Source organism: Perca flavescens, chromosome 6 (genome assembly GCF_004354835.1).
Source record: "Perca flavescens isolate YP-PL-M2 chromosome 6, PFLA_1.0, whole genome shotgun sequence".
In the NCBI taxonomy this organism is placed as follows: domain Eukaryota; kingdom Metazoa; phylum Chordata; class Actinopteri; order Perciformes; family Percidae; genus Perca; species Perca flavescens.
The window spans coordinates 737,773-761,129 of NC_041336.1; the positions used below are offsets into that span (position 1 = coordinate 737,773).

Genomic DNA, 23,357 nt, shown 5'->3' on the forward strand with positions numbered 1-23,357 from the left:
TCCCAATAACCAGAGCTGGCTTCACATATCGCAGTATAGAGCTCCCAATAACCAGAGCTGGCTTCACGTATCGCAGTATAGAGCTCCCAATAACCAGAGCTGGCTTCACATATCGCAGTATAGAGCTCCCAATAACCAGAGCTGGCTTCACATATCGCAGTATAGAGCTCCCAATAACCAGAGCTGGCTTCACATATCGCAGTATAGAGCTCCCAATAACCAGAGCTGGCTTCACATATCGCAGTATAGAGCTCCCAATAACCAGAGCTGGCTTCTCAGCGGGTGTATCACTGAGTAGGGAGAAACTGTTAGAGAGGCGAAGACGCTCCGGTTTAGAGCTACCGTCATCATGTGCACTATCTGGTCTAGATCTAACGCTATGCTAACGCTACGCTTCCCTCTGACGCTACGCTTCCCTCTAACGCTACGCTTCCCTCTGACGCTACGCTTCCCTCTAACGCTACGCTTCCCTCGGACTAAAGTAGCTAACAGCGTTTTAACAATTGTGAGATCAGCGAGGCAGTTGCTGTAAGTGAAGCTAAGTATAAGTGCTTGAGTAGAACAATTGTAATTCAAATGCAATCCAGACCAATAGCCGCTAATTTGAACAATAAAGCAGAGTTCAGTAAGTTTTTGCCGGAGCAGCAAACTAGTGTTTGTAACACGGGAACACCGGAAGTGACACAATACGCTCACCTTACACGTCAGCACGTCAGGTCATCAGCCTCCCCTGAAGCCTTCTAATGAGCCTGAAGCCCTGAAGCACCTTCAGGCTCATAAGAAGCTAACAGCATGGGTTTCATTAAAGCAGGTCTTTTTCCTTGTATGTCAAGTAAGAAATCACAAATCATACTTTGAATCCATTTTCCGATTTTCAGATGGTCTGAGCAACCACGTGTGGCTCCAGGCTAATAAGGTGGGTGGGATGCAGCCACGGGAGGACTTGACTTTACATGAACAGGTAACCAGACACCGGCATGCAGCCAGAAGAGAATAATGCAGAGCACCCGATCATGCATTTATAGGAAATATCGACCAGTAATAATCAGCGGTCAATCAATCGGTGTATCCCTAATTCAGACCATTAATATTATATATGCTTCATATTAAGTTGTAGTTATAGTGGTTTTATGTTATGAAAGCTGCCTAAACTATTAATTAAACTTCCTGTTATGAGTAAAGGTCTTTCTGTTAAATGCATCAATGCCTACCTGATTTAGTTATGTGTGACTGTTTTATCATTGGTGCAAGACATGTTTCAGCAGCTACCAAGTAAAACTGGAATCTATTCAAATATTTGTTCTGCAGAAATGATGTTATCATTGGGGCATCTATAGCCTATTGCTTATATTTCCCAGTACAGTAGGTGTGTCTCAATATCTGTGGAAAAATACTGCTAACCCATTTAAACAGTAGTCACTGCACCTAGGATTTCGTTAAGGTGGATATGTTTACTCTGTTTTATTTGTATTTTATTGTATGTATGTATATTATCAACGTGTTATTGTGCTGCCTTCTTGGCCAGGACACCATTGATTTATAAAGGTCAAATATAAAATAAAATAACTGTAATTGTAGGTTTACAAGAGGATGACTACTGAAATGATTAGTATTAAATATCCTGGGCTGAGTAAATGTATTTCTGTTAAATACACTGACTACGTTTATATGCACATGATATTACAGTTTTTGCACTTATTCTAAAAAAGACAATCTTCCGAGTAGGCTGTTTACATGCAGCCTTGCAAAATAGTATTGAATATTGTTTTTTTAAGTTTTCCACCGATGGCGGACTTGTTGGACCATGTAAGCACATCCTCCCTCTTTCATTCCATCAACCATCTTCTGTAAAAGGTCAGCATTGCGATGTTTGTGCATATCCTAAAACCTGTTGATATCCAAGTCTTTGATAATGTTTAAAAGTATCTGTGTGTCTCCTTTTTTGGGGGGGCATGCATCTCTACCGGGTCCACAGCCCTGCAAACTGTTTACTAGTTGGTTTGAGTACAACAACCATAGCAACACACAGACCTGACTGTAACAGGCTTGCTACATTGCATGCGTAACAAATGCAGAGTGGATGTTCCAACACTAAGCTTCCACTATGATCAATGAAACTGGTTACACCGGACACCACAGCAGGCTGTTATATCTGCTCTACAAGCGTACTAAATCATACCAGAAACACCAGGAGAAGAAGACAACAGGCCCTTTTTCGACAGCTACTGTCCTCACATTTCTTACACAACACACACCATTCTTGCACAGGATGATCAGCAGGGTGTTATATCTCTCACAGTATTAAACATTAAGCGATAGGAGTTAGGGTCTTTGAGCTAGGAGAAGGACTATCAAAGGTGCGCCAGAGCCTTGTCTTGTGTTGAGGCCTGAGGTCAGTTATCAGAGTCAGTCAGTTTGTCAGTTAGTCCATCATGACATCATGTTAGCTGACAAATAACACCTCCCTTCTCCTCTCCTCTTCCTCTCTTCTTTCGCTACTCCTCTCCTCACCTCCTTTCTTCCTTTCCTCCTTTCCTTTTCTATTCCTTTTTTTCTGTGTCAGTTGAACGTTACACACACTCACGCAAATACACACCCACCTCCGCCGCGGTTTACTAAACGAGCGAACGAGAGAGATTGATTTAAAGTTGCCGATACAACAGCACCACAGAACTCTGATTAGCCCACCAAACATATTTCAAATACCAGCCAACAAGCCGGGTTCAAACAATCATTACTGCAGCTCTCATACATTGGTTTAGAAGATTAATGCAGCAGGCCAAAGACACCACACATAGCCAACACACACATAAACACACACGTGCATGTATCCTCACAGTTTTCACACTTGCACGTATGGTCAAAATACTGTAGTCATATCTGTAGTGACTTAATAGATCTAAATAAGCCACAGAGGGCGAACACGTTTTCTGGGATAAAAACCGATGTCCAGTGTTCTGTATAACTTTAGATTCGGTGATCCATTTATTCACATTTCTGTAAAACACGTTTACTGTAATGTTCTTCTACAAGACAGAGATAAGAGTCAAGTTCTTGCATGGGCCCCTATCAGCTGACTCACCCACTGTGGCCTGGCTGATCCCCTGGTCTGATGTCATGTACAGCAGGGTGACCCCTGGTCTAATGTCATGTACAGCAGGGTGACCCCTGGTCTAATGTCATGTACAGCAGGGAGACCCCTGGTCTAATGTCATGTACAGCAGGGTGACCCCCGGTCTAATGTCATGTACAGCAGGGTGACCCCCGGTCTAATGTCATGTACAGCAGGGTGACCCCTGGTCTAATGTCATGTAGGCTACAGCAGGGTGACCCCTGGTCTAATGTCACGTACAGCAGGGTGACCCTGGTCTAATGTCACGTACAGCAGGGTGACCCCTGGTCTAATGTCATGTACAGCAGGGAGACCCCTGGTCTAATGTCACGTACAGCAGGGTGACCCCCGGTCTAATGTCATGTACAGCAGGGTGACCCCTGGTCTAATGTCACGTACAGCAGGGTGACCCTGGTCTAATGTAATGTACAGCAGGGTGACCCTGGTCTGATGTCACGTACAGCAGGGTGACCCTGGTCTAATGTCACGTACAGCAGGGTGACCCCTGGTCTAATGTCATGTAGGCTACAGCAGGGTGACCCCTGGTCTAATGTCACGTACAGCAGGGTGACCCTGGTCTAATGTCACGTACAGCAGGGTGACCCCTGGTCTAATGTCATGTACAGCAGGGTGACCCTGGTCTGATGTCACGTACAGCAGGGTGACCCCTGGTCTAATGTCACGTACAGCAGGGTGACCCCTGGTCTAATGTCACGTACAGCAGGGTGACCCTGGTCTAATGTCATGTACAGCAGGGTGACCCCTGGTCTGATGTCATGTACAGCAGGGTGACCCCTGGTCTGATGTCATGTACAGCAGGGTGACCCCTGGTCTAATGTCATGTACAGCAGGGTGACCCCTGGTCTGATGTCATGTACAGCAGGGTGACCCCTGGTCTAATGTCATGTACAGCAGGGTGACACTGGTCTGATGTCATGTACAGCAGGGTGACCCCTGGTCTGATGTCATGTACAGCAGGGTGACCCCTTGTCTGATGTCATGTACAGCAGGGTGACCCCTGTTATAATCTCATGTACAGCAGGGTGACCCCTGGTCTGATGTCATGTACAGCAGGGTGACCCCTGGTCTAATGTCACGTACAGCAGGGTGACCCTGGTCTGATGTCATGTACAGCAGGGTGACCCCTGGTCTAATGTCACGTACAGCAGGGTGACCCCCGGTCTGATGTCATGTACAGCAGGGTGACCCCTGGTCTAATGTCACGTACAGCAGGGTGACCCTGGTCTAATGTCACGTACAGCAGGGTGACCCCTGGTCTAATGTCATGTACAGCAGGGTGACCCCTGGTCTGATGTCATGTACAGCAGGGTGACCCCTGGTCTAATGTCATGTACAGCAGGGTGACCCCTGGTCTAATGTCATGTACAGCAGGGTGACCCCTGGTCTAATGTCATGTACAGCAGGGTGACCCCTGGTCTGATGTCATGTACAGCAGGGTGACCCCTGGTCTGATGTCATGTACAGCAGGGTGACCCCTGGTCTGATGTCATGTACAGCAGGGTGACCCCTGGTCTAATGTCATGTACAGCAGGGTGACCCCTGGACCTCTGCCATCTCATCTCTCAGTACAAGCAGTAGAGCTCATTCTTCCTAACAGAAAGCTATCCAGCTTTTTCTTTCCTAAATTTTGCAAAGTTGACACATGGGTTAAAACCAGGTGTAAAAAGTATGATTAGGATGATGGAAATACAATTGAGGGAAAAACAGTTGTTTCACAATGGTGAAGCAACATTGGTTCACAAATGATTTCTTTTTGGATCAAGACTACTGTCAGCTAGTGTAGGAGCCAAAGCCCTACTTACTGAAATAATTCCAAAATGGTGAATTCCTACCAAAATCTCAAGTATAGTGGTTTGCATTCAAAATGCAACATGCCTACATTTGACAAAAGCTCTGCTTATTGTACTGAGGTATAGAATGTGCACGCGCAAGCGACTTGACCTGTCACCCTTTTGAGATTTTGTTTACAGCACCTCCACACATTGGACTTGGGTGAAGAGGATACCCAGCAGACACACCACTGTGTGAGGACCAACTGGTAACGTATTATGTATTATGTAAAAGGCAAAAATTCCTGATGACATGCTAACAACCACAATGAGAGCAGCAGAGCCACTCAGTGAGGTGATTGGTTAACCCTCACTGTAGACTAAGCTTACAGAGCAGCAAGGCCATAGCAACACACACACACACTCAGAGATAAGAGAGAAACAGGAGTTGTGCATGTAGAGTTCAGCAATGATTTTGATATAGTTTGTCATGAATTATAAGAATGTGATATGTTTCCCATATCAGGTAACAAATTGGATAAATAGAGGTCAATCGGAAGTACTTAGGTTTGTTCTATAGGCCTAAAAACTTTAATTTGTAATGATTTTTAGAACTACAAGACAACGGTTAGTATAACTTTGGGTTGCAAACTAAAGATAAAAAGAAAATAAACAACATCATTTTTGTTTAATACTTATTTTATTGGTTATATTGAAACCAATACAGGTGAGATTTCAACCTAAAAACAGTTAATTTAATATTGTACTCTCACTTGATTTGCTATATCACAAATAGGTTAAAACTAAATTAATTGATGTTGACGTTGAAAAGACTTTGGTGAATGGTTTTCTTTTAAAAGAAATGATTTATTGAATTTTGTGTTGCTTTTATTCAGGTTTTGCTGTGTAACACAGGACAGTGTTAATGGCTAAACCACTGAACAGATTATTTATATGTGCTGCGTTGTTTTGAGTCATGAGCTTGTCATGCCTCAAATAGAAGGGATATAGTAGCAATAATAATTTGGGTGTTTAATGAATGGGGTGTTCACATAATTTTCTTAATTTAAAAACTATTCTAAAGAAAATTTAGTTTTGTTTTGATTGACTTTCACTATTTACTGAAACACAACCCTTAAAAGTAATCTAAAAGAGAACAATTACAAAAGCAGTGTTTCCTTTTTAGCACAATTTGTATGGATTTTATTGAGTTAAACCAGCATGAGGGAAAGAAATGCAGTTTTATAATTATTGATATTCATTAAAATAAGTAGACACTTTTCCAAGTGATAATATTGATAAAAGAACAAATAATGGTTGTTGGAGTTCTGTTTTGTGCCACGCGGCGCCTCATTTGTGTCAGTCGGGTCCATCTCGCTCCCCCTCCAGCTGCAGGACCAGTAAAAACTGTCTGGAGGTTCGGACCAGCAGACGGACTGAGAGAAGGAGGGGGGGGGGCGAGAGACTGTTCTGCTCTGACACATCTGACGCATTGTGAAGTTAAGTAGCACACAGACTCACATTCTGAAAATACAAGCATTATTAGGAGAAGATAATTAGAAGTACTTATTTTTACTTTTAAGATAAGTATTCAGTTGATGTGTCAGGAAATGTTTAAAGTACGTTTCATTGTTCGAATCTGAATTTGATTGATGAAAGTTTGATAGAAATAACTTTGGCTTTAGGTAAAGTCTGACATAAACATCTGTAAACTATTTTTGTGTGAATGCTGAGATGGGGTTTGAAACCATGATGATTAAATGTATCAACAACTTGGAGATATGATTAAGACTAAATATCTAAATGAAAATGTTTAATGTTGATGTGACTGCTTAATGATGTACATTATGAGTAATGTACTGAGACAATGAAATACACATATTCATTTAATATTTACTCTTATATTTATATGTTTACACGAAAAGTAAAATATAATATAAGTTAAAGATAACTCTTATAAACAGTAAAAGATAATACTTTTATACCATAAAGATAATAATATATAATATACTAGTATACTTTATAAATAGAAGGGATAACAATTCAGTCAGGAAAAGCTCAGAGGAAACAAGAGCTTTAGAGAGAAGTGCACTGGATGACTGGCTCAGGTTACAGCAGGCGTGTCCAGCGAGGACGAGTCTGACACAAGGCCTTGTGTCTCTGAGCTTTCAGCACACCAACATCAAAACTGGAATTGACTCAAATGCCTAAAAGTTTAGAAAAAACAAGAAGTTGCCTTTCAGGAGGCCAGTTCCTGCTGGTACCAGAGAGCTAAAACTACTTTTGAATTAGGATAATAGGTTTCCTATTGATGGATTGTATAGGAGGTAAATTTAACTTTTTACTTTCAAACGGAAGTCAATTATATTTGACCTACTTCTTGCTTTTATCTGAGGGAATTTCCCCACTGGGGGTTAAATAAAATCTTTCTTATGTCATATAGGTGATAAACAAACAGTTGGTTTTTGATTTCAAAGACAAATTATGTCATTTTTAGGAATAACTAATTTGGATTTCAAAGACAAAAAAGTTAGTATCAGAATTTTGTCAAATGCTTACAGATGCTATTTGTAATCTGACATTTTTGGGTTAAAAAGAATTAGGATTTTTGTACACAAAACATATGTTTATGAAATATGTTTTATTGTCATCAAACTGCCCGACCAATATATAGGCCTACAAGTCCAACTGAAATGATTAGTTGCTAAATCAATTAATTGATTGACAGAAAAACTGCTTTGATCGTTTCCAGTTTCAAAAGATGGTTGGACTTTTCGATATTGCTGTTTTTATTGTACCTTAAGTACATATTTTTAATGGAATATTGGTGGTAACAGAAAATGTTTACTATAACTATCTGTATGAACCTTGTTTAATTGACTAACCCCATTTAGGCAATATTTTTTAATCAATGATGACATAAATCAAACTTTGAAAAGCAGTGTGTATAAATGCTCCGTCTTACAGAGGCTCAAAACAGCCAAGAAGGGGACCACACACACACACACACACACACACACACACACACACACACACACCCGAAACAATGGTAAAGATTGTTTCCAACGATTTGTCAAGTGCTAGCAACCTCTGACAATAGAAGACATGGAAGACGCTATCTGCAAAAAATATATGTAATCATTAAAGTAATTTGTGTATTGTGATTAGGTTGTAATCAAAAGGATGGAATGTAATGGGAAAATTACATTTAAGCACAATTCCTTATATTTTTATGTTTTATTTCTACTTTACTGCTCTCACAAATGCTGAAGGAGTTTATCTCATTTTCCACATGTAGATTTTGATTCTAACTTTGTGAGACGTCCAGTCTGGAACATTATGTGAGCTGTTAGCCTGAACCGATAAAGGTACAAGGTCACCCTAAAACTATCTTTAGTTTTCCCATGCCAGTTAAGATGTAACATGGGGGTGAAAGTCATACAGGGAGGAGGAGGTGACATGACTCCAAGATGTCTCTTGTATTCATCTGATTGTCTTCATGTGTATCAGATTGCCTGTCAAAATTGTAGCGTCATAATAATCCAAGTGTGTGTGTTGTCACTCTGAAGATGTATATAAGCCTGGTGTTCTGTTCACTCATTTGAGAAACTGACTCCACACTGGGCTGAGGCCTTTTGTGAAATCATGTTGATCCTATTTGCAAATATATATATGTTTTTAATAAAATACGAAAACCTGTTTAGTCTCAGTCTGTCTTATTTGTTTCAATTTACTAAACTCTGAAATTTTCCCCCCCTGCTGCAAAGGAAACTTCCATAACAATGTACAGCAGGGTGACCCCTGGTCTGATGTCATGTACAGCAGGGTGACCCCTGGTCTAATGTCATGTACAGCAGGGTGACCCCTGGTCTAATGTCATGTACAGCAGGGTGACCCCTGGTCTAATGTCATGTACAGCAGGGTGACCCCTGGTCTAATGTCACGTGCAGGGGTGACCCTGGTCTAATGTCATGTACAGCAGGGTGACCCCTGGTCTAATGTCATGTACAGCAGGGTGACCCCTGGTCTAATGTCATGTACAGCAGGGTGACCCCTGGTCTAATGTCATGTACAGCAGGGTGACCCTGGTCTGATATCATGTACAGCAGGGTGACTATCCATTACTTGCGTTAGACTCACTCGGCTCCAAATACTGATCTCTTCTTCTTCTTTGTGAATACGTTACTGCGGAAGTAAGGTCAAAAGTTCAATGTGTGCTGCGGTGCTGCACCCTTTGGCCGAATACGATCACCTGTGTTTTTTAGCCTAAAAATAATCGGTTTGTTTTACGGTAAGTATTTATTCATTGTTCAAATATAAATTATACTCTTTACATATTAACGATTTTTTATTTATTTATAAATCAACCACAGCAATTTCTTGGGGGTGCTAAGGGGGTGCTATGGCAAAACAAGGGGTAGCTACAGCACCCTCTAGCCCCTCCCTGGCGCCGCAGCTGGCTGCTTTGTCATCCAAATTGAAGCCAGCAATCCCATTAAGCATAATCTTAAAATTAACTACAAATATTAAACCATTATATTCCACATTATTCTCCTGGATAGGGGTTGGACTCTTTTCTTCTCCGGAGTTGCCCAGGGTGTGAGGCGCCGGGCGGGTGTGGGGATACTCACAAGCCCCCGGCTGAGCGCCGCTACGTTGGAGTTTATCCCGGTGGACGAGAGGGTCGCCTCCCTACGCCTGCGGGTTGTGGGGGGGAAAACTCTGACTGTTGTTTGTGCATATGCACCAAACAGGAATTCGGAGTATTCGGCCTTCTTGGAGACCTTGAGTGGAGTCCTGCATGGGGCCCAGTGGGGACTCCATTGTTCTGCTGGGGACTTCAACGCACACGTGGGCAATGATGGAGACACCTGGAGAGGCGTGATTGGGAGGAACGGCCTCCCTGATCTAAACCAGAGTGGTTGTTTGTTGTTGGACTTCTGTGCTAGTCATGGATTGTCTATAACGAACACCATGTTAGAACATAGGGATGCTCATAAGTGTACCTGGTACCAGAGCACCCTAGGCCGAAGGTCAATGATCGATTTCATAATCGTTTCATCTGATCTGGATTCGTGGAACAACGGACCAGCTCTTCACTCTTGCAAGGATCCTGGAGGGAGCCTGGGAGTATGCCCAACTGGTCTACATGTGTTTTGTGGATTTGGAGAAGGCGTATGACCGGGTCCCCCGGGAGATACTGTGGGAGGTGCTGCGGGAGTATGGGGTGAGGGGGTCTCTACTCAGGGCCATCCAATCTCTGTATGACCAAAGTGAGAGCTGTGTCCGGGTTCTCGGCAGTAAGTCGGACTTGTTTCAGGTGAGGGTTGGCCTCCGCCAGGGCTGCGCTTTGTCACCAATCCTGTTTGTAATATTTATGGACAGGATATCGAGGCGTAGTCGGGGTGGGGAGGGGTTGCAGTTCGGTGGGCTGGGGATCTCATCGCTGCTCTTTGCAGATGATGTGGTCCTGATGGCATCATCGGCCTGTGACCTTCAGCACTCACTGGATCGGTTTACAGCCGAGTGTGAAGCGGTTGGGATGAGGATCAGCACCTCTAAATCGGAGGCCATGGTTCTCAGCAGGAAACCGATGGAATGCCTTCTCCAGGTAGGGAATGAGTCCTTACCCCAAGTGAAGGAGTTCAAGTACCTTGGGGTTTTGTTCGCGAGTGAGGGGACAATGGAGCGGGAGATTGGTCGGAGAATCGGCGCAGCGGGTGCGGTATTACATTCAATTTATCGCACCGTTGCAAAGCTCTCGATCTACCGGTCAGTTTTCATTCCTACCCTCACCTATGGTCATGAAGGCTGGGTCATGACCGAAAGAACGAGATCCTGGGTACAAACAGTCGAAATGGGTTTCCTCAGGAGGGTGGCTGGCGTCTCCTTTAGAGATAGGGTGAGAAGCTCAGTCATCCGTGAGGGAGCTCGGAGAGAGCCGCTGCTCGCTGCGTCGAAAGGAGCCAGTTGAGGTGGTTCGGGCATCTGGTAAGGATGCCCCTGGGCGCCTCCCTAGGGAGGTGTTCCAGGCCCGTCCAGCTGGGAGGAGGCCTCGGGAAGACCCAGGACTAGGTGGAGGGATTATATCTCCAACCTGGCCTGGGAACGCCGGGATCCCCAGTCGGAGCTGGTTAATGTTGCTCGGGAAAGGGAAGTTTGGGGTCCCCCTGCTGGAGCTGCTCCCCAGCGACCCTACACGGATAAGCGGACGAAGATGGATGGATGGATAGATATATTCCACATCTATCAAATGTTCTATTCTACTTTTCAAATACATTCAGCCAAGATATTTTCTGTGTTTCCAAACACAAGATATTCCACATCTTTAAAGGGGTGATAGAATGATTATATAGGGTATTTTACACTGTTCCTTAAGGTCTCCTAATGGGGTATGTAACATTGGTTGGGCTGAAAATTGCCCGAATGCTATTTTATTAGGCCCTTAACTATGAATACCCTGTGAATATGGCTCTATTTGGAACAAGAGCTTTTCTTCCAACTATGGTATGCTCATGAATATTCAGAATAAGGTTTGTCGGGCTATTTTCTTATTAAATTCACTTCTGAGACTTTTTTAAGCGAGAAATCAACTATATAAAGCTCAAATATTGGCCATTTTAAGAAAATTGATGGCCAATTGCAAATTTGGTAAGACTGTGTGTTGAAGTTCAGCTGCCGGTTCTGCCTGTGTTGCTGCCTCGCCGCCTGGCCTGCCTTCCTTCTCAGACCCCGGCCTGCTCTGAGGTACTTGGAGCTCCGTCACGACTGGCAACCCACAGCACTCCATACCCGCGCAAAGTCTCTTGGGCTAATGGACAACCAAATGCCCCTGCTCTGACACAGCTCCAGGGCCTGAAACTCCCCTCTTCTGTCTTTTCATGACATTCTGTGTGTGTGTGTGTTTGTGTGTGTGTGTGTGTGTGTGTGTGTGTGTGTGTGTGTGTGTGTGTGTGTGTGTGTGTGTGTGTGTGTGTGTGTGTGTGTGCGTGTGTGTGTGTGTGTGTGTGTGTGTATATGTGTGTGTGTGTGTGTGTGTGTGTGTGTGTGTGTGTGTGTGTGTGTGTGTGTGTGTGTGTGTGTGTGTGTGTGTGTGTGTGTGTGTGTGTGTGTGTGTGTGTGTGTGTGTGTGTGTGTGTCTGTGTGTGTGTGTGTCCTGTGTGTGTGTGTGTGTGTGTGTGTGTGTGTGTGTGTGTGTGTGTGTGTGTGTACCTGTGTGTGTGTCTCTCTGTATGTGTGTACCTTTGTGTGTGTGTGTGTGTGTGTTTAGACAGGCTCTGTGCCATAGTGCAGCTCCACTATCTTCACACCCTTTATTGTTCATGCCAAACTTGCTCTATCTCACCTGTCCTGTTACTCTGCCTCTGGCTGTGATTGATGGCCCGTGATTGGCCCAGATGTGGCCCAGATGGATGAATGTGAAACATGTGCTGGTCCACAAAAGATTGGATTGGTAAAATGAAATCACAGTTATATTTATACCTCATTTGGTCCTACTTAACACCATAGTTACTGCAATTGCATTACTGCATTATCTCTCCCCAACAATCATAAACAGTGAAAACTATTTCACCTCTGACTATTTGAACCATATGTGTCTGATCTGTGCAAAGTTTTATAAATTATAGTCTGATAGTCCAGAGGCCATAGTTTGTTAGTTTCTTTATTTTCTTTAATTTTACAGAAGTTTTGCAACAGCTAAAAGAGCCAAAACACACCAACTAATAAGACAGAATTATTCCCCCTGCACACCAAAAAGATTTAAAAAAAGGAATAATACATGTGAGTGATACAACATATCCCCATGTTTATGTTCAGCAAATATGATTCAAATTTACAATCACATTTTAGACATTTTCAAGCATTTGGAACTTATAGAGTGCTTGTGAACTGTCATTGAGTACACTTAGTTTGTAAAAAATAAATGTGATTTTTTTGAAAATTCAATGCATGTATTGTTAATCCTCCAGCAGGTATCATCTCTCTTGTCTTGTCTCCAGAGTCAGAAGATGGCGAGGCACAGCCACTGAAAGAGGAAACAACATTATACAGCAAGCTGTCTAAAGTAGAAGTGCTTTTGTTATCGTCTTACACACCTGTTGCATATCCAGCTCAATCTTCCCTGTGTCAGCTCTCTCCAGAGTCTTAAACATTTCTGGTAGAGAGACAGAAAAAAAGGTTCTGGTAGCTCTCAGAGTCTATAAATCAATATTGGATAAACTGAATAGATAATGTTGTGTTTTGTGGACACTTACTGAAGAGCATTTCCAGTTTAATGAGACAACCCACAAAACAGTCAAAGTCTATGGCATACTGAGCATCGGAATAACGGCTGACAATGGCCTGCAGCACAGCACTGTTGACCTGGAAACCTGGGGAAGAACAATAGCCTCAGTTAGCATGATGTTCTCAAAGGTGTTGGATAATAGCATGGTGCTAATGGTAGAGTTACACAGCCTGGCCCACTCTTATTTGTTCCTGTGGTAAGTATACATGATTTAAATCTATGTGCAGGGAGGGAGTCCTCTAACTGGCTTATCCAGTCTGCCAGGAACTACACACACACACACACACACACACACACACACACACACACACACACACACGCACACACACACACACACACACACACACACACACACACACACACACAGGTGCCTGTGGGGCTCAGTGGTCAAATACAACCCAGAAAAATAAGCATCATAGGTAAAGTGCTGTATTTACAAAGCTGTATTTTTCCATTTTTACAAGCATGTCATATTTTGAATATGTGTCTCATTACTTGGTATATACAGTACAGGCCAAAAGTTTGGACCCACCTTCTCATTCAATGTGTTTCCTTTTTATTTTCATGACTATTTACATTGTAGATTCTCACTGAAGTTATCAAAACTATGAATGAACACATATGGAATTATGTACTTAACAAAAAAGTGTGAAATAACTGAAAACATGTGTGGTGGCAAATTTTATTTTAACCATTTGTTTAATGATATTGACCATTTGTTTAAAGATTGTTTTAAACCTCCACATAATCCTGTTCCTTCCTGTAGACTTAAAGGCACCAGTGAGAGAGCTGGCCTTGTAGACTGTGAGCAATAGCATAAGTTATTTTCGCTAAAGAAATTGCAGCTCCTCATTTGTTTATTTCTCGCAGATAAAGTGAAGAAGGCTATAACACTGTGTGAAGCGTATCTCTTTCTGTATCCTGAGATAAGCAGGTGTTTAGTCTAATGTAGGAGACACAGGAGCAGAATGGAAGGTTGTAAAATCATCTGACTGTCTATGGTATTTTTTAGAAAAGTGGCAGCATGCTAAAGATATTTGAAGAGGGGTGGCTTAATGGAGTTTCTTCACTTTTAGATGTTTTGATTTTTAGGTTTCTAGTTAGGAAAGACATTTTCAGTTGTGCTGCGTGTACCTTTGAAACTGTGTTTTCTCCATTTGCAAATGTGAATAAATACTCAAAGACCAAACTTTGGTTTAATTCTCAAACAGTCGTTATTCGTTTTCATTTGATCATTGATATTTCTAAACGCTGCTGCTTCAAGGAAAACTTCCATCACACATGTCTTGTATTTTAGATTCTTCAAAGTAGCCACCCTTTGCTTTTTTGGATAACTCTGCAAACCCTTGGTGTTCTCTCAATGAGCTTCATGAGGTAGTCACCTGAAATGGTTTTACCTTCACAGGTGTGCTTTGTCAGGGTTCATTAGTGGAATTATTTCCCTTATTAATAAAAAAGCAAAGGGTGGCTACTTTGAAGAATCTAAAATATAAGACATGTTTTCAGTTATTTCACACTTTTTTGTTAAGTACATAATTCCATATGTGTTCATTCATAGTTTTGATGCCTTCAGTGAGAATCTACAATGTAAATAGTCATGAAAATAAAAAGGAAACACATTGAATGAGAAGGTGTGTCCAGACTTTTGGCCTGTACTGTATGTGTGTAAACTATAGTGGCATACTCTGTTCAAAAATAACTAAAGTATGCAGGCAACATATTTAAATAGCTGATTTTTATTCTTATTAGGAAAGCAAATGTTATCCCTAAATTTCAAGCTATAAAATGTAAACTTGCAGAGAAACCTTTGCAGCAAAGCAGTAAGGTTACAATAAATAATGTAAATAAAGAAGGTCTTTTCAGACATATTGATGCCATAACTTTAGTGGATGAGATTCCTCAGGTGATAATGTTTGTTACCTGCTTCAGTGGCGGCGCCTCTCATCTCGTGGGAGTTCATGGTGCCAGAGCTGTCTGTGTCATGTTTCTTGAAGATCGCCTATATGACCCAGGATACAACCAGGTATAACAACCAAAACTCATTTCATATTCATACGCTGCATAAATGACAACTTACCAGGTATTTCTGGATTTTGCTCCAAAGCAAGTTGAATTCCATCAGTCCCAATTTGCCACTTTCATCTTTCTGAGGAATGTTAAGATTTATAAAAAGCACATCCTGGACATATCTTAATTCCACACAGTATATTATAATGCACCCAAATCCCAACATTTTTAAAGTAGAGTTTCAAAACATCAACTGTGGGAGGAGAATTTATTCATTTCTTAAAGAGGATACATCTAGCAGACTGACAAGAAGGCGACATGTCTCCAGGCTGAAGCCATGTGTCTTGATATCAGACCCTGCAAGAAAGTGACACAACATATCTAGCTCTAACTCTTACAGTAAGTCAATGAAAATAAAAAGGCTACTTGTTCATGTATGTATGTAAGAGTTTAAATTTACTCACGCTGAGAGAAAACTTTGTTCAAAATGTCAACCAGTTCAAAGGCCGATACCTCCATGTCCTGTTTGAAAAATGCACATTATAAGTTATTTTCTACTGGTTTGTAATCCAGGTTTAGAGCTGTTGATACATTTCTTTTATCCAATAGTTCTCATGATGACATACATTGCCATCAGTCTGCTTGAAGATCTCCTTGAAATGAGGATCAACATCACTCTCAGATAGCTCCTCCTGTGAGATGGAGACAGTATGTTACTCATGTCAAATAGGAGAAGCACTGGCTCTTCAAATTTAATTATTTTTTAAATATTGTTAAATTTAGCACAACGTATGTTAAACATTAAGCAAGAATCATTTCAAATTGATTGTGAAATGCTATTTCATTTAATCTCAGTACTAAGGTGGAAAGAAAAGAATGCCTAACTAATGCAAGAGCAGCTAAATCATTCTGTGGATGTTCTTACCTCCTCTATTGGAATGTCAAAGTCATCCTCCAGTGGACTGAAACAAAAAGAAATGAATACCTCTAACACACTCTGTTGGCGTGCAAGAAAATAACATTAACAGTAAGTTTTGACTGTGAATTGAAGAGTTTTCTGTGACCAAAGAAGGCGCTGACCTCTGAGCTTTGTCCACTAGATGGCTGTATTACAGCAAAGCTCTGAGGTCTACATTAGCCTGCAGACATCAATCAGTCTCTATGTTACCGTAACACAATACCTGGCTGCAGCCGGTTTCTCAGAGAACACCCTGAGAAGGAAGCTGCCATCCTTGTCAGGCTCATAGGTCGAGGGAACAATGGCATATTCTCCTGGAGGAAGATTAAAACGGTTGCACACTTCCCGTGTGTTGGTGAAGGAGCACAAGGCCACAGGGCTCTGTCTCAGCAGGACATCTGGACCCAGGTGAACATTGCTTCGGCCTTTGTACTAAAGAGTAACAGGAGAAAAAGTCTTTTATAAATGAAACATTAAAAAGCCACCTAGAAAATCACAATGTAATCAAGCAATACTCGTGACACTTGTGTTGTCTATATTGCATTTCAAATTTCAGAGAAAGTAAGGTATGAAACAGTTCATTTACGAACCTGATCTGGGACCTGTAAAAAGCAAATAAAATGAAAGATCAGTCAAATACAGAGCTCTGATTTCATGATAATGAAACATCAAATTATTCTGAGGTACCTTATAAATGGCAAAGCCAATGCTCTGAAGTTTGCGGCCGAGCCTCTTCTGCTGTCGCCCATCCTTTTGCATGAGCCCAACCAGAATGGTGCATCCATCCTTCCCATCCAGGGGATCATCATCCACATCCTCCAGGCGCACCACAAACTGAGGGTTGGACGAGAATGTGTCTGGAACAGACAAAAGTGTAATTCTGTATATGAAGTGTAACAGAACTTCATGCTCAGACATACATAAGATTTCTCTGTTACCTGAGTATTTTCGGCAGCCGCCTGCAGTAGAGCCCTTCCTCCACGTCCCTTCATACTGGTAGTGGTTCCAGTGGCCCACTTTATCACTCAGGAGTGTGTCTGGGGTCAAGTTACACATCTGCAGCTGGGAGAACTGCTTGATAAAGTCTGAATAGGACATCCTGAGGAGAGAAACACATTTCTCAACAAAGAACATTGTCTCCATCACTTTTTCTAGTCTGAGCCTAAAAAATTTAGTTCATTTGGTGATGGTGAAAATATGTAAATTATTACATTTATTCTCATGGAAATGAAAAGTTAAAGCCAATAGATTTACCAGAATTCTCCATCATCAGCAGCATGGTTCAACTTTGATTTCTCATCTTCACTGAGATTGTTCCATTCATCGGACCTAATTGTGATTTTAAAAAGAATCATACTTTTAGGATAATCCTGGACATATTTAATGGGAGTTTAAGGTTTAAGGGGCGCTATGCAGTATTGGCCATTTCTTCTCTGTTTTCAGGATTTTTGCTCCCCCTACAGGTATCTCTATAGAGCCCCCAGGTGTCTATATAGAGCCCCCCTACAGGTTTCTCTATAGAGCCCCCCCCCTACAGGTTTCTCTATAGAGCTCCTCTACAGGTTTCTCTATAGAGCCCCCCCTACAGGTTTCTCTATAGAGCCCCCCCCCCCCTACAGCTCTTATGTTTCCTCTCTCTCTATTCCTCTGACAATGCTTTCCTAGCCTTCTGCTTCCTGACCATAGTGTGATTACCTCTATCTCTACCTTGTTAGCTGGTTCCTGAATGGGTGGATGTGTGCAGTGCTGTGAAGCACTTTGTTACATGGTGACACCTGATATCACGCCATACTTCCTGACGCTGAGGCCAGTGGAAAGGTGTGAGGGTGTTTATTCAGCTCACAGGTGCTAGGGGGGAGAGAGACGGCCACCATTCAACCCGAAAATAAAAGTCATATGACCCTTCCAATGGCTCCGAAGCTGTTCAGTTAAGGTCAATTAAGCTACAAAAACTGCATAGTTCCCCTTTAATGGATCTAGAAAGTAATTATTTACTCATCACTCCAAGGCCCAGTCCACTCCTTCTCACCCCATGGGTTCCTGATGCGAACCAGCTGAACCGGCTTACCTTGGATATCAACCTGGTAGAGATCAACAGCAGGCCATGTCATTTGCATACAGTTGAAAAACAACAGCATAATGTTGACAGTTTAGATAATCATATACCTCTACTGCCTTAATGACTGAGTATGCATGTCCCTTGAAAAGATTGAGAGCTGTACGTATCTCTACCTCATCAGCACTGGTCTTCTGAAAACACCAAGAACAACACTTTAATCTGATGACATGAGTACTTTACTTCTGTTGGTGAGTTGGCTTGCAGGTAAGCATGCGGATCTGTATGAAAATAAGCAAATTAGTATGAAAATAAGACTTACGTCAATAGAGCAACCAAGCAGTGAACCCAGGCTCAGGGCCTTCTGCATGAGTTGGAAGAGCTTTGGTGGAGCTTTGTCTAAGTAGTAAACTTCTGCAATCCCTCCTGTGAAATCCTCAAAACCCTCAGTAGCCTTTCCTCCTTTCAGGGCCTCATAGCTGCCATACAACCTGTCAGACACAGAGGGATGTGACCTGGGGCCTGTTTCACAAAACCAAGATAAGGGATTAAGCCGGGATTTCCTGGTTATCCTGGATGAATTTAGCCTTGACTCGGTTTCACGAAAGCAGAGGCACATAAATCACCATGGAGATTTATTCTGTGCAGCTAGCCTGGTCCTGACCAGGCTAACAGCCAGGATTTATTTAATCCTGGAACCTTTTCTGTTCACTCAGCAGTGGTTTTACCCTTTTCTTATCAGCCCGGATTAAAATACAACAGGTGCATATTGCTGTTCATTTAAGTACTGTTATTATTTAAAGTTGTAACCATTATTTTTTTTTATAATTACAAATTTGTCATTGTTACTGTTAAATTGCTGTATGAAAACTGCTGTTCATATTGTTGTAAGAAGTTTGATGAATATATTATGGCAGTTGTTGGGATAATTAGAAAAGGCTGATAACATTTCAAATGTCATTTAAATGAAGTCTGTTACTAAGGGCAACACATAGAATGCTACAATGCATTTCTATAGTTCCCCAATGCACCTTAAATTATTTTAGTTTATAATTTCTTTTTTTATTCTTTAACAATAAGGATCATGTTTGTTCTGCTTCCATGTGCATTGTATTTGGCATTCTTAGCACACAATTTGTGTTGTCCAGTAAACTGGGACTATAATTTGGGAGGATTGTACAATTTTAAGAACATATCCTAACTGTAAAATCCTCCCAAATTATAGATTTAATTGACTGGACCAGTAACTATCTAGTGATGTAGGCTACTGTACATTCATGTAACAACAGGGAGAGGACACCTCATGGTTTTTGACCTTATATTTTGCCTGGGAGGAAATAACTGATGAATATACTCTGTTCCATTCATGTTTATAGTGTGAATGGAATTTATCACTTTATTATCTTTATAGTTTCTAGATTTTACAGTGCAATTTCTTCAGTGTCTTTATTTTCTATGTCCATATATACCAGGGAGCAAGGCATATAATATGTAGAGAAGGAAACTCGTCCTCTATAAAAAATAAAAAAGGCGAGAAAAAGCGTGACAGATAATAGTGGACAGACTAAATGATAGTCTAAAAATATACATTTATGAACTACTGCTCTTAAATGAAACCATTCAATGAGTCACTTGTCATTTGCAAAAACGAACACATGTACACTTTGCATTAAAAGCGAGTAGTGGAAGTTAATATGACTCAGGAAATTAATATTTAACCAATGAGAGAGAGGGAGGAACAGAGTGAAAGAGATATTTACGCTTCATATTCTAGCGTTATAGAAAATGGATTTTCATGGTAAATTTCCTGAGTAACATTATCTTCTGCTTACTTTTAAGGCAAAGAGTACAATTGTTAATTTGTGCAAATGATTAGTAGCCTAATCATTGAATGGTATGATTATGACGGTTTCCATTCAGAGCAGAGGTCAGTTAATGTTTATATTTAGGCTGCTTATGCATTCAGTCGGTCCGTGATCGTCTGCTGCTTTCTCTCACTGTTTCAGTACAGCGGCCGTGTTATTTTCTTTTTATTCAAATAATGTGTTTCACGTCATCATACTTCCACAAGAAGCTGCTGCTCTCTCTGTATAAAGTATGTACAATGCGTATTCTCCATGTCGGCATCAGTAAATCTGTGATCGACCTCGCGGTCTTTTGAGGAAAGCCGTGGACGCGCATCTATCTGAATTAGTTCAGCCTGGCTCAACTTAGTCTCTCCTCCTCAGCCTGGCTTGGCCTTCGTGAAACGCACCAAGCCAGGATGCACAGATTAGACTAGGTCAAGCCTCGCTTTATCAGTTATCCTGGATTTATATATTCTGCTTTTGTGAAACAGGCCCCAGATTTACCAACTATATATTGTACATTTTCACTGGATTAACGTTTGGATGAAGCAAAACAAGAACGATCCATACTTGGCGTAGGCCTTCTCCAGCAGCGCACTCCAAAACTCTGAGCTCTCCGCTGAGTGAACGAAGAGCAGCTTTCCATCTCTTGTTGGTAAACGGTCATCGATCACCACATCCACCCACTCACCAAACTGCCAGATCTGAGAAGAAAATATTCTCATCAGTAACCTCAACGTCAAATACTTTTATTACTCATGAGCAAGACAATTGTGTGATCCTCTGCATGTCACAGCATGGCAATATAAGTTAACTTAGTACCAAAAACACTATTTCATTGTTTTGTTTTTAACCTATTACCATGAGCCATCATTTTACGGTTATGGTTAAGTCAGATAAGAAGGGTTTTTGTCTGACCTGGAAGTGAAATATCCCGGCATAGCCTTCAGTAAAACTCTGTTCCTGGGGCACCACGCGAGGCAGGATGTCCTGGTCTAGAGTCAGACTGGCTATTGCAGCCAGAAGCCAGCAGTCACCTACACAGTAAAATCAGAGACATGTTCTGAGATTGAACAATATGTGGCATTCACCGCAGTGCAGCAGATGCTGTAAACAGCAAAAAGTGAAAATCCAAAACACCCCATCATCCATCCATCCATCCATCCATCCATCCATCCATCCATCCATCCATCCATCCATCATCCCTTCATTCTGTCCCTTCACTTACCCAGCTGTCCTTGGCAAATGTCCGTCGTTGTGGCTCCTTCAACAATGAACTTTGGGTTTGAGCACAGCTCCTATATAGAGAACCAAACAATCACAGACAGTTGAAGATTTGAGAGCAGTTTTGAGAAATCTTTCCTTGGATTGTCCGGTATCACACTACTGAGACAATAGGAGGAAATACAGTTCAATGATTTAGATCGGATGACTGCATTGAAAGTACAGAATAACACTATGAAAATAATTCACAAACACATGATTCAACACATTTAGGTAAATTCTCTCCAGAGAATATTAATATAGTGAATAGTATTACAGTATGAGGCTTACGTTTAAACTTCTGTGGCTTTCAAGTGTTCTGATCTGAAGTAACAAGGTACAGCTACTTTGTTTTTAATATGTTTTTTACTTCTGCTCTTTTCCAAATCTTAGTTTACAATATTTGCAATAATTTCAGTAAATGAAAGAAATACAATACTTAATGTCAAGTCAGTGACAAGCTCACCAACCATAGGATCATTTAAAAAACAGTTTTCCTCTTATGTTTGGTTAGTTTTCATTGCTGTGTTTTTGCTTCCTACCTTTGGCCTTTTCCAAACAACCCCCTTGGTTTCTTTTGAGTCTGGTCCCAGCTCATCGTAGCCCAGTGATGTGGGCTCAGCTGGGAAGCGGTCATCCTCAAAAGGGGGTTTACTCTTCAACCACTGCTGGCGCAGAGTCTCATAATCCTGCTGGGAGAACTTCACTGCTTTCTTGTTTGTGCCAATGCCTTGTTCCCTGTCCTGCTGACGGGCCAGTCGATCTGCCGTGGATGTCATCCTCACCTTGTAAGTGTATATAGCCCTCCTTGGCTGGTGAATGTCCCTCTCTGTGAGCTGAGTTGGGTTGAGGTCTGCTGCTTTTGTCCCAGTGTCCTATATAGTTTCCAAAGGTGAGGGGAGGATAGGGTGGGATCACAAACACTTTAGCACTTTTAACACTTTGACACTTTAGCATTCACACACATTTTCTGAAGGAAATCTAATATCTAGTAGCTGGTATCATATAGAAGCTGTTAGAGACTTTACTCTGACATATCTAACATCTCTTTATATTATAATATAAAAGCTGTTAGAGACTTTACTCTGACATATCTAACATCTCTTTATATTATAATATAAAAGCTGTTAGTGACTTTACTCTGACATATCTAATATCTCTTTATATTATCATATAAAAGTTGTTAGAGACTTTACTCTGACATATCTAACATCTCTTTATAATATCATATAAAAGCTGTTAGAGACTTTACTCTGACATATCTAACATCTCTTTATATTATCATGTAAAAGCTGTTAGAGACTTTACTCTGACATATCTAACATCTCTTTATATTATCATATAAAAGCTGTTAGAGACTTTACTCTGACATATCTAACATCTCTTTATAATATCATATAAAAGCTGTTAGAGACTTTACTCTGACATATCTACCATCTCTTTATATTATCATATAAAAGCTGTTAGAGACTTTACTCTGACATATCTAACATCTCTTTATATTATCATATAAAAGCTGTTAGAGATTTTACTCTGACATATCTATCATCTCTTTATATTATCATATAAAAGCTGTTAGAGACTTTACTCTGACATATCTATCATCTCTTTATATTATCATATAAAAGCTGTTAGAGACTTTACTCTGACATATCTATCATCTCTTTATATTATCATATAAAAGCTGTTAGAGACTTTGCTCTGACATATCTACCATCTCTTTATATTATCATATAAAAGCTGTTAGAGACTTTACTCTGACATATCTAACATCTCTTTATATTATCATATAAAAGCTGTTAGAGACTTTACTCTGACATATCTACCATCTCTTTATATTATCATATAAAAGCTGTTAGAGACTTTACTCTGACATATCTAACATCTCTTTATATTATCATATAAAAGTTGTTAGAGACTTTACTCTGATATATCTAACATCTCTTTATATTATCATATAAAAGCTGTTAGAGACTTTACTCTGACATATCTAACATCTCTTCCCTTCCTAACGTAGCGTCTTCAGTTTTTTGTAAA

The 23,357-nt window shown here is 41.1% G+C and overlaps 1 protein-coding gene across 1 annotated transcript; it reads right to left on the bottom strand.

Annotated features, from left to right (window-relative positions):
• Window positions 1-12,615: 12,615 nt before the first annotated feature.
• LOC114556645 (calpain-2 catalytic subunit) lies at window positions 12,616-22,191 on the bottom strand. The gene is made up of 21 exons (XM_028579649.1): window positions 21,863-22,191; window positions 21,286-21,355; window positions 20,976-21,094; window positions 20,628-20,761; window positions 18,533-18,701; window positions 18,321-18,404; window positions 18,150-18,235; window positions 17,409-17,483; window positions 17,093-17,253; window positions 16,842-17,011; window positions 16,745-16,756; window positions 16,378-16,586; window positions 16,122-16,158; window positions 15,823-15,888; window positions 15,661-15,718; window positions 15,489-15,553; window positions 15,267-15,335; window positions 15,110-15,188; window positions 13,158-13,274; window positions 12,999-13,057; window positions 12,616-12,928 (listed from the first exon to the last, which is right to left on the bottom strand). The coding sequence occupies exons 1-21, from the start codon at window positions 22,097-22,099 to the stop codon at window positions 12,905-12,907; spliced, it is 2,100 nt and encodes a 699-aa protein (XP_028435450.1). The 5' UTR covers window positions 22,100-22,191; the 3' UTR covers window positions 12,616-12,904.
• Between the last annotated feature and the right edge of the window lie 1,166 nt (window positions 22,192-23,357).

Bases quoted from the DNA above. Each gene is read 5' to 3' on its own strand.
- LOC114556645 (XM_028579649.1), bottom strand. From the start codon at position 22,099: ATGACATCCACGGCAGATCGACTGGCCCGTCAGCAGGACAGGGAACAA. The intron at 17,254-17,408 runs GTAAATCTATTG...TTCTCTCCTCAG, and splicing joins GCTGATGATGGAGAATTCTG to GATGTCCTATTCAGACTTTA. The intron at 15,189-15,266 runs GTAAGTTGTCAT...TGGGTCATATAG, and splicing joins GCAAAATCCAGAAATACCTG to GCGATCTTCAAGAAACATGA.